Source organism: Gossypium raimondii, chromosome 2 (assembly GCF_025698545.1).
Source record: "Gossypium raimondii isolate GPD5lz chromosome 2, ASM2569854v1, whole genome shotgun sequence".
In the NCBI taxonomy this organism is placed as follows: Eukaryota; Viridiplantae; Streptophyta; class Magnoliopsida; order Malvales; family Malvaceae; genus Gossypium; species Gossypium raimondii.
The window spans coordinates 26,869,834-26,881,270 of NC_068566.1; the positions used below are offsets into that span (position 1 = coordinate 26,869,834).

General features: G+C 33.4%; 1 protein-coding gene across 2 annotated transcripts; it reads left to right on the forward strand.

Annotated features, from left to right (window-relative positions):
• Positions 1 to 2,792: 2,792 nt before the first annotated feature.
• On the forward strand, positions 2,793 to 11,103 carry LOC105788273 (respiratory burst oxidase homolog protein A). Of its 2 annotated transcripts, XM_012615074.2 has the most exons (14): positions 2,794 to 3,583; positions 3,681 to 3,840; positions 4,078 to 4,126; positions 4,906 to 5,019; positions 6,097 to 6,519; positions 7,724 to 8,107; positions 8,231 to 8,326; positions 8,566 to 8,681; positions 9,023 to 9,190; positions 9,310 to 9,469; positions 9,556 to 9,753; positions 9,950 to 10,078; positions 10,281 to 10,359; positions 10,436 to 11,103. In XM_012615074.2, the coding sequence occupies exons 1-14, from the start codon at positions 2,980 to 2,982 to the stop codon at positions 10,543 to 10,545; spliced, it is 2,790 nt and encodes a 929-aa protein (XP_012470528.1). In that variant the 5' UTR covers positions 2,794 to 2,979; the 3' UTR covers positions 10,546 to 11,103. The 2 variants fall into 2 exon arrangements, with proteins under 2 accessions (XP_052482754.1, XP_012470528.1); XM_052626794.1 differs by lacking the exons at positions 10,281 to 10,359; positions 10,436 to 11,103 and having other exon boundaries at positions 2,793 to 3,583; positions 9,883 to 10,030.
• The last annotated feature ends 334 nt before the right edge of the window (positions 11,104 to 11,437 follow it).

Sequence of the window (11,437 nt, forward strand, 5' to 3'; positions counted from 1 at the left end):
TTTTTTTTCAATTTAATTTCTAAATTTAGATTATACGGTCCTTAAATTTTTAAGAATTCGAATTTAGGAGAAAGAAAAGCTATTACATTCCGGTTTATTCCAAAAGAATTTGTCATATTTCTCTATTTTTATATCTATATTATATTTACACTAATTCAATTACTTTGATAATTAATATTATTATAAGTGTCATATTATTATATTATTTTAAATAAAATAACTGAAAAATATTATTTGAGAATTAAACGCATGACTAACAAGTTTAATACGCACATCATGAGTGTGGTAAAAGATTTCCATTAAAATATTTCTAATCTTGTTAAAATCTCTAAAATTGAATTTGTCGAAACCATTTTTTTGAAAAAAACAAAAATTTTAGGTTGTCGACTTTAAAAAATGAAAATTGGGAGTCGCCACCAATCTTTTATTGAGGTGTGATTGGATCACCTAAAAAATGGCTTTGGTCTACGAGTTTTAGAAAAACGGATCCGGGAGTCGGTTACGTACGAGGAAGGATTAGCACCCTCGTAACGCCCAAAAATTGGTACCTAGTTAAATAATTAATGTCTTAATGTCGAAAATTTGAAAAACGTAATCCTTAGCAAAAAACTTAAAACGTTACATATTAAGACCCTTATCATTTCAGAGAAAGAAAATACCACACCCAATACGTTAGGGCACGACATTCTAATTTTCCCCAAAAATGAATTAGGGCAAAATACTAGTGCAATAAAAATTTAAAAGAATATCCATTTATTTAAGATTTAAGAAATCGCGGCCCAATACGTTAAGGCACAATTCCTTTAGAATCCCAAACTCGGAATATTTCCTTTATTATTTTTTAAAAAATATTCATTTTGAGAAATCAATGCGTCACATCCAATACGTTAGGACACAACGTGTTGAATTCCCAATAATGAGTTCTTATTTTTTGATTAAAGAGAAATGCTCGATTGTTAGATTTAACGAAGAAAATCGGAACCCAATACGTTAGGCTCAATTTCCTTGAAAATCCTAAATACAAGCACTATCTCAATTTTGAAAAGTTTGAAATCGAGTAAAAAAATGATGTGATGCTACATTAAATATACCATGCAATAATAAATATTACATGTCGTAGAAATAATATAAATAAATGAATAAATAGAATCAATATACATAATAAAAATAATCACATACAAAATATCAAATGAATGATCAAAATAAAAAATGAATTTTAACATATAAACGAAAACATGAATTAATAATCCAATGAAGAAAATAAACAAAATATAAAGAATAAAAGGCACATAGTATATATGCATTGAAATTAAAAGTCATACACATAATTTACATATGAAATCTTGGGCTATGAAACTTATACATACATGATGCATTTATGAAAATAAAGGAAAAAAATTATAAAGTATATAAAAATATATATTTGCATTTTTAAAAAATATATATTTGCATTTTTAAAAAATATATATGTTCATATATATAAAATTAGTTAAAAATATTAATATGTGTACATACATATGTTACTAAAATAAATATATACATATAGATAAAAAATAATTACATATAAATAAATAAAAATAATAATTATATTATACTACAAAAATAAATATGTATATGAAAAATATATATACATATATATATTTTTAAAATAATTAAATATAAAAAGAATAAAAAAACTAATTAATAAAAAATAAAGAAAATGAAAAAAGACTAATTTGAACTGTAAATAAAAAATCTGAGGCAAATCTATACATAAATGGAAACTGAAGGACCAAATTGAACGTGCATGTTACATGGAGGGATCGGAAGGGAAATTTTCCCTATTTCCCTAAACAGCGTCGTCCAATCAAGATCGAATTGAAATCGAAAATAAATAAAGGGGTAAATTTAAAAATAAAAAAACTTAATTACAAAAACATTAAAAGGCGGAGGGGCTAAATAAAATAAATAAATAAAATTCGCAAGGGTATCACATTCTCCCTTTTTAAAATCGTAAATAAGTAAAAAATAATCGAAAGAAAAAAAAATAATAAACCACCTTTAAAAAACTGCCAATCGTTCTCTTTTTTTATTCCTCCTTTTTTAAAAAAAAACTGTCAATCGTTCTCTTTTTTTATTCCCCCTTTTTTTTTTTCTCTTTTACAATGAAGGGAGAGGCCTCTATTTATAGTTGAGCCTCCCCAAATCCAACGGTACAGATCAATTACATCAACGGTTGAGATTAAAGGGTATCTACAAATTAAATCTCGAAGATTACAAAATCATGTCGTCTAAGATTGCATATCATATTTAAGATTATATATTATATCTAAGATTGCATATCATATCTAAGATTGCATATCCCTGAAGATTATGTTTCCATAAGTTTGTAGATGAACCTTCAACCTTTTCAAGTAATGGGCAATTCCGATCGGGCTAAATGATATTACTTTGAGTTTTTTTGAACCCGGGCTAAAATTGGGTATTACAGAATTAATAACCTAATCTTTGAACAAATTTAATTTAATAAATATAAAGTGGTAATAGGAATTAACTAAAAAATATTTTCATTTGAATTTCAGTATCTTTTATTTACTTGCTAATACTTGTTTCTTAACTCATAAGTTACTCTCCAAACAAACTAAATTAATATAAAGTTGTGAAGCCAAACATCAAATATATAAATGACTTTCTTTCCCTTAAAAAAAAAAAAGAAGATGGAGTTATGGTAATAAAAATATTTAATTTTTTATTTTTTAAGGCGATATACAAATTTCATTAAGGTATAAATAAATCTGTTTCCCCTTGCTTTGCTCCCTGCAATATTGCGTCTTTTTTCTCTCCGCGTTATTGTCTTTTTCCTTCAGATTCCCTCCGCCTTTCCTCTCCTTCCATTTTCATTCTATAACCAAACCTTAATTTAATCCATCCTCTTTAGTTTCCATTTACATTATTAACTGTAACTAAAGTAATAATTAATACAGTTGGTGGGCTCTCTCAATGAGAGGTGCTTCTTTACCCACCCACCAGAGACGGTGGGCCTCAGACACCGTTCCCTCCAAAACCACACTCAGTTCGTCAACCTCGCCTGGGACTGATTCCAACTCCGCCGAGGAATTCGTCGAGGTCACTCTCGATCTTCAAGATGATGACACCATCATACTCCGAAGCGTGGAACCGGCCACCGTCCTCAACGTCGACAATGGAACCGATACTCCAGCATCCGCCTCCGTTTCACGATCGCCGACGATCAAGCGGAGCTCTTCGAATAGATTGCGGCAGTTTTCGCAAGAGTTGAAAGCGGAAGCCGTGGCTAAAGCTAAGCAGTTCTCGCAAGAGTTGAAAGCCGAACTACGCAAGTTCTCGTGGGGACACGGACACGCTGCTCAAGCTTTATCCGGATTCGACTCGGCGTTAGCCGCTCGAGCTTTAAGAAAGCAGCGAGCTCAACTTGACCGGACACGTTCCGGCGCTCAAAAAGCACTCCGTGGATTAAGATTTATAAGTAACAATAAAGCCAATGCATGGGAAGAAGTTGAAAACAATTTCAACAAACTCGCTAAAGACGGATTCCTCTTTCGCTCCGATTTCGCACAATGCATAGGTTTTTCATTTCATTATTTTCATTTTTCAAATCAAATTTTCTTGAACGCTTACTTTTTTAGTAACTTTTTTTTTTCATCGATTTACTTTTCTCTAAGGAATGAAAGAGTCCAAGGAATTTGCGCTGGAGATGTTCGATGCATTGAGCAGACGAAGAAGATTAAAAGTTGAAAAAGTTAGTAAAGAAGAACTTTATGAATACTGGTCTCAAATCACCGATCAAAGCTTTGATTCTCGCCTCCAGATCTTCTTCGATATGTACGCACTGTTAAACTAATATTATTAATTTGAATTAATTATGTGTTTTCTTCTTATAAACTCATTTAATCAATTTTTAAGTTAGTTATTGAAGTAAAAGCTTAAAGTTCACACTCTCTGTTTAAGATTCGCTCCATAATTTTGGAAACTAAAAGAAAAAAAAAATTGGACAAAATCGTCGTTTTAGGATGTTTTAAATGATTATTATATTAATTTATTTTTAAATTTATGCTACAGGGTGGACAAGAATGAAGATGGTAGAATAACTGAGGCTGAAGTAAAAGAGGTAAAACCAAATATATAGATATATTCCATTTTTTAAAATAAAATAGGATTAGGCAGAGCCACCTTAAGCTAATCCAACATGCATGAACCAAAAATTTTGTCCATTCCACTAAAATTAATTTTTAGCTTAAAAGAAAATTCAGGCCGCATTTTCGTAGTTTATGGGGATTAATTAAAAACTTGATTACAGGTTGTCATTTGGGGTACCATAACATAATCAACGTTAGGCGGGGATTGGGTGACCTTAAATCACAAGAAATTCTTCAAAAACCAACTACTCCAATCTCATTACTGAATAATGTTTTTCCATTAAAAAATTCAATTTTATTTTTCTGAATTTACTCTTATTTTTTCCCAGTTATTTATACAATTCCTAATCAATCATTAACCTCTAAATCCTTAATTAATATATTCATATGTCACTATCTGTAAATTTCAAAAGTCTACTAATTATTTATATTTTTAGGGCCTTTTGGTTATTTTAAATTATAATTTTAATTAGTATAAAATTAACTATCACTTTGGTTAAAATGATTAAAAAAAGATAGTAATCAGTATGATGTTTTAGGTTCAAATTTCATAATTTTCATTGTATATCCATTTTCAAAATTTATCAAAATATGAAAAATATAAATACCTTCAAAATAAAATAATAAAATGATTTTTTTTTGTAATTTCTTAATTGAGTCAAAATCCTATTAATGAGTGACTCCAATTCAATCCAACCCTTAATATAGACTACAGATTAGAATTAATTTTTATTTTCCTCATGATACATAGATTATAATGCTAAGTGCATCAGCAAACAAGCTATCGAGATTGAAGGAACAGGCGGAAGAATATGCAGCTTTGATCATGGAAGAGTTAGACCCTGAAAGACTTGGATACATTGAGGTGGGTCCATTATTCTATTTATATCAGTAAACTGATATTTCGATATTACTAAATGTTCCTTCTTTGCTTTTAGCCATGATACCTTTTTTTCTGTCCTATTATTATTTAATATTCTGAGGTACTAAAAGGAAAAATATTCTAGAATCGAATAAAGCATGTTGAGATAATTAATTAATTATCCTTCAAATTAGTTTCAGTAAGATATCCATTGAATCAAGCAACATTGATTAGGAACTTTGCATATTATATATATTTATACAAATGAAAAACAGTTCTTAAATTGGACTTTTTTCTTCTAAAGTCTATTGTTAGGCGAAAAATGATCAAAATTTCCAACAATCCGGTTCTGCTTTTGTTCAACCGCGACGAAGAAAGCTTGATCAAGCAAGAATAACGAGCTTTTAACAAGAGACAGCTCAACTTATCTTATGTTGGTATACAGTAACTGTCATTTGAGGTTGTTCAACAGTTTTAGTACTTCCCTTTTCTAAATCCTGACCAAGTACCTTGAGCAATTATTGGTTGGATTAACACAACCAAAAATAGATTACTGCATAGTGAGTTTTCCATTTTAATATCTCAGATAACATGATTATCTAATCAATAATGGCTGCATTTAATTTTCAGTTTGGCAAATTGCTTTTTCTCCATTTGATAATTGAGATATAGGAAGTAAGATCAAAAGCAATTTGTCAGGTTGCTATTGGCATTTGGCTTGAACTTGATTTGTTTCTTTGGGTAATGAGCAAAGGGTGTTGTTATTTGCTCATACATTGAAGGGGTACCGAGTCCTGACCAATTCATTATCCCATGATTGTTTGTTTTGAACTCATGGTCCTGCCAAATGGCGGACCAGTTTGGGTTCCCATGTGAACTTTGCTTTCTGGTTATTCCGGTCTCCAATACGCGTTCTCTTCACTTACTCACGCATGCGTTCTGCACAATTGTTTTTGATAGTGTAGATAGAATCAAAATAATCTTGTCCTTTGCATGACTAAAACTTGTCCGAATCAAATATGATTTTCATTTGCCATAATTGCTTAGTTTGGTGGATGTTGACGGACGAAAATGATGCAGTTATGGCAACTGGAGACACTTCTCTTGCAAAAAGACACGTATCTGAGCTATAGTCAAGCCTTAAGCTACACAAGCCAAGCCCTTAGCCAAAACTTACAAGGATTAAGAAAGAAAAGCAGGATCAGAAGAATGAGCACCAAACTTTTGTACTATTTGGAAGAAAATTGGAAGAGGATATGGGTCTTGTCACTGTGGATTATGATTATGATAGGGCTGTTTATTTGGAAGTTCCTTCAATACAAGCAAAAGGGTGCCTTTGTAGTCATGCATTATTGTGTCCTCGCTGCCAAAGGAGCAGCAGAGACACTTAAGTTTAACATGGCTCTTATTCTGTTGCCCGTGTGCCGAAACACCATTACTTGGCTCAGGTCCACAAAGCTGGGTCTCTTCGTGCCTTTTGACGACAATATCAACTTTCATAAGGTATGGAAACAGTATACCAACTCTTTTTTGCTTTTCTTTTACGTTTAACTCTCTGGGTCCCAGGTGGGGAATTGATGATAGAAGTCAACACTAGGGCTTATTTTCAGCCATCATATTGATAGTGATGGTACATACTATTTCTGTGGGGGGGCATTACACGTTCACACAGCCAAAGTTGACACCCAAAGAGATCTCAATCCTTTTTTGGGTAAAGAAATTAGGGTGGTATTAGACCTGTCCATGGGCCGGGCCGGGTTTGGGTCGGGTCTAGAAAAAAATTCGGCCCGACTCTTAGGCCCGGGCTCAGCCCGGCCCAAAATATGGGTCTAAAATTTTGCCTAGGCCTGGCTCGAGAAAAAATAATAAGCCCGAGCCCGGCCCGATTTTTAATAAACACAAAAAATATTTTAAAAATAAAAAAATAAAAAAATATTTTTAAAGTATTTTAAAATTAAAAAAAAATAAAAAATATATATTTATTATATTCGGGCAGGGCCGGGCCGGGCTCGGGCCAAAAAAGTTGAGCCCAAGCCCGGCCCATTTTTTAAACGGGCCTCTTTTTTTGCCCAAGCCCATATTTCGGGCCTATATTTTTACCCGAATCCTCTCATATTTCGGGCGGGTCGTCGGGCCGGGCCGCCCGGCCATGGACAGGTCTAGGTGGTATATGCTGTCAAAATTAAAGAATTAGTGTACTACCATGAAAGAGTTTACTTAAAAAATTATTTAGTTAATTAATTTTTGAAAAATCATTTAATGCATTATTTTTATAAGTGCAAGAAAAATAATTTATTGATTTTGTTATTTTATAAATATCACCTTAGTCCTTGACCAACTTTCATTAATATTTTAGATTAAAACATTATAGTCAAAGGTGAATCAAAAGGGTAGGTTGTGTTGCTAACCCAAAATGATTAAATTCATTATATGTTTATTAGAAAATTATGAAATTATAAGTTAGTATAATGTTAAAATTTTAACATTTTTGGCCGTGTTCCCAAAAGCAATGGCTTATACGAAAACCTGGTCAGCTGGAATTGTACTACTGCTATGATGCTATCCAACTAGGTTTCAATATGGATATGATGTAGCCAGGATCTATGTTTGGTAAAATGTTACTAAAAGTGCAAAATATGCATTTAGTTAGGCTTCATCTACTGTCTGCATTTTGATGTTCCCTCTTAATCTCATTGAATTTGTGCAGACAATAGCTGCAGCGATTGTTATTGGAGTCATTCTCCATGCCGGTAACCATCTTGCCTGTGATTTTCCGAGGCTTATCAATTCTACTCCTGATGAATATAGCCTCTATCTCCATGATTTTGGAGCTCGTAAACCAACGTACATGGACCTGGTAAAAGGACCTGAAGGAGTGACCGGGATTTTAATGGTTATCTGCATGGCAATTGCATTTATACTAGCAACAAAATGGTTTAGGCGGAATCTGATTAAGCTGCCCAAACCCTTTGATAGAATCACAGGTTTCAATGCTTTTTGGTATTCACATCACCTGTTTGTCATTGTCTATATCTTGCTCATCATCCATGGTGTCTTCCTTTATCTCGTGCACATATGGTATCGTAAGACGGTATATATTTAAATCTTTTTCCTTTCTCAAGTGATTACAAATATTCTAACAGCAGTATTTTATTTTATTTTCTTAGCAACTATAACTGTAATTTAACGTAACGTATGCAATTCATGGTTGCAGACTTGGATGTACCTAGCTGTTCCAGTTTTGTTATATGCTGGAGAAAGGGTCCTAAGATTTTTCCGTTCTGGTTTCTATACTGTTCGGCTTTTGAAGGTAAGCATAAATAGACAGCATTTTCCATTTAATTAGAAACGTCCCCAAGGAAAATGTGAAAAAAATAGAAACATTTAATGAGACAACTTAGGAAGCACAAACTCCATTTTTTAGTAAATTTGCTCTCTGTGATACTTTTTGGATGAATCCTTCAATTAGGATCTAAAATATTAGGGTCTAAAATCAGGGTGTTGTAGATTTTGACTGATGATCTTCCTATAACCCTGTATTCTCGATAGGTAGCAATTTATCCAGGAGGTGTTCTCACATTACAAATGTCTAAACCACCTCAATTTCGGTACAAGAGTGGACAGTACATGTTTGTCCAGTGCCCTGCTGTCTCTCCCTTTGAATGGTAAGTAGAACATTTAAAAATATCCATCATGTTTGATGTTGATTTCAGCAGCTTCATTTCCTCCTGTTGCTACTAAAATGTTCTCAGAATTTCCAATATCTCTATTAATACTTAATAGATAGGATGAAAATGGACATTAGTTATACCAGAAACAGATTCAGTTTGATATCAGAAATAGCCCTTTTATAGTAATAGAACCAGGTTCGTCCTATTTGGTTGGTTTGTTAGAAGTAAATGAAGTTTAAAATACTAATAGTTCCAATTCTGAATCAGGGTGGTTGGATATATTTTGCATTATGCAAGTTTTTCTGAACTCATGAGCTTGTCTATTTGTGTACCAGGCATCCATTTTCTATCACTTCTGCTCCTGGTGACGACTACCTTAGTGTTCATATCCGTCAGCTAGGTGACTGGACGCAAGAGCTTAAGCGCTTATTCTCAGAGGTTTGTGAACCTCCTGTAGCTGGGAAAAGTGGGCTTCTAAGAGCAGATGAGACGACTAAGAAAAGGTAAGCTCTATTTGATTTCTCCTAGTATATTCAATATTTTCTCTTGTTTTAGAAGCACTTAGAATCTGGAGGAATCATTGAGTAATTTTTAGATCATTAATATTCTTGTCCAAGAACAGCTTGCCAAAGCTCTTAATTGATGGACCATATGGTGCTCCGGCTCAAGACTATCGCAAGTATGACGTCCTGTTACTGGTGGGACTTGGAATTGGTGCAACACCATTCATCAGCATTTTAAAAGATCTGCTTAACAACATTGTCAAAATGGAGGAGCAGGCGGTAAGTAACTCGTGCATAACTTCAGTTAAATCACGCTTTTTCATTGTTTCGATATCAGATTCACAATAATGCATCTTTATTTTCAGGATTTGGCCTCAGATACCAGTAGCACATCAGACCTAAGTAATGGGAGCAATGAATCAACTGCTCCCAACCGAGTTTCACCGAAACGAAAGAAAACTCTTAAGACGACAAATGCTTACTTTTATTGGGTAACCAGGGAGCAAGGTTCATTTGATTGGTTCAAAGGAGTCATGAATGAAGTTGCAGATCTTGATCAAAGGGTAAAAGAACTAATCAGCTTTATAAGTTTTTTACTCATAATGTTCATTGATTATGTCACACTCATTTTCCTATCTTTGAATGTCCATCGGTCTCTCAAAACTGTCACTCTCATTTGGTAACAATACCAGCTAATAGGCACGACATCAACGGGACGTAACAATACCTTAGGAAGTACTAACTTGTCACTTTGACTAGGGTGTCATTGAAATGCACAACTATTTGACAAGCGTGTACGAGGAAGGAGATGCACGTTCAGCTCTGATCACCATGGTCCAAGCACTAAATCATGCCAAGAATGGCGTTGACATAGTTTCAGGCACCAGAGTAAGTTCCTCTTGTTGTCTGTCATTTTCATTCTCTCAGCATATAATCCCACTACTTCACATCCAAAATCTCATTGATAAGACTCTGCAATCTATCTCTGTCACAAAATTCCTCCTGCATTTTTATCAGGGGTGGCTCCCATCACCCATACTCTAATTCTTTAAACAAAATAACAGTTCCTCTTTGACATTATCATCAACAGGTACGGACCCATTTTGCGAGGCCTAAATGGAAGAACGTTCTCTCCAAACTAAGTTCCAAGCACTGCAACGCAAGAATAGGTGAGCCCCCAATTCTATTTTAATTATTCAAATGAATAAAATGGCAACTCCTCTAATACTAGTGTTGGTGGAGCAGGAGTGTTTTACTGCGGAGCACCGGTTTTGGCTAAAGAACTAAGCAAACTCTGCTACGAGTTCAACCAAAAAAGTTGCACTAAATTTGAGTTCCACAAGGAGCATTTCTAAAGAGAAATTAAATAGAACCCTTCATTCAGAGCCCTAAGAATTATTTTCAATAGTAACCGAAGAAAGCAGGAGTTTTTGTACAGCCTTAGAGTAGAAAAAGTAAAAAAGAACAAAATATATTTGAATTAGGTGTATCCATGAATACCCACAAAAAAGAAAAGAGAAATGACATGGAATTCAGAGGTGAACCACTTTTGGATAGAGTGCGGTACAGGTGCAATGGAATGGTTGAGGCAGGGTTGGGTGGATTAGGATGGTAGGAAGAAAGAAGACAATTTTGAAAAGCAGAGCCTTGACGTTGAGGTGGGAGGGAGGGAGTCTTTTGCTTTTCTGTTTTTGTCTTTTTAAACTTTTCATAATATTACAAGAAGAATAATCCTTGTAGAGAAATTGGATGGTGATGGAGACTTCAAGCTGCTATTTACATTTTTACATAATATAGGGGAATATTCCTTGCTTTTTTGTTTACAATAAGAATCAGATTATAGAGTTAATGTTTATTTTTCACACTTTTTTTCGTAATAATTTCAAGATGGTTTTAGTGTGTTCCTTTGCAAATGTAAATGAGCGTCACCATTACGGACTTTGCTCCAAAAGGTTTACGGACTATACACGTTACTTTTGATATTCACTTATCAAATAATACTAAAATTTTATTTTTTTTTCTTACTGCCATGAATGTTAATAAGCAAAAACAAGCCGGTTTACAAGTACTAACAATCATAAAATAAAATAAAGATAGCTGCTAAATGGAATAAATTACTAAATAAATTCGTTTTTTTTAATTATAGAAATAAGCCGAAATTTTGAAAAATTACGGGAATTGGCCGTTTTTGATACGTTGGAAACGTTTTCAGGAAAAACTCAGAAAAATGCTTGCAGTTGATCAAAC

Bases quoted from the DNA above. Each gene is read 5' to 3' on its own strand.
- LOC105788273 (XM_012615074.2), top strand. From the start codon at position 2,980: ATGAGAGGTGCTTCTTTACCCACCCACCAGAGACGGTGGGCCTCAGAC. The intron at 9,470-9,555 runs GTAAGTAACTCG...CTTTATTTTCAG, and splicing joins TCAAAATGGAGGAGCAGGCG to GATTTGGCCTCAGATACCAG. The intron at 9,754-9,949 runs GTAAAAGAACTA...CACTTTGACTAG, and splicing joins TTGCAGATCTTGATCAAAGG to GGTGTCATTGAAATGCACAA.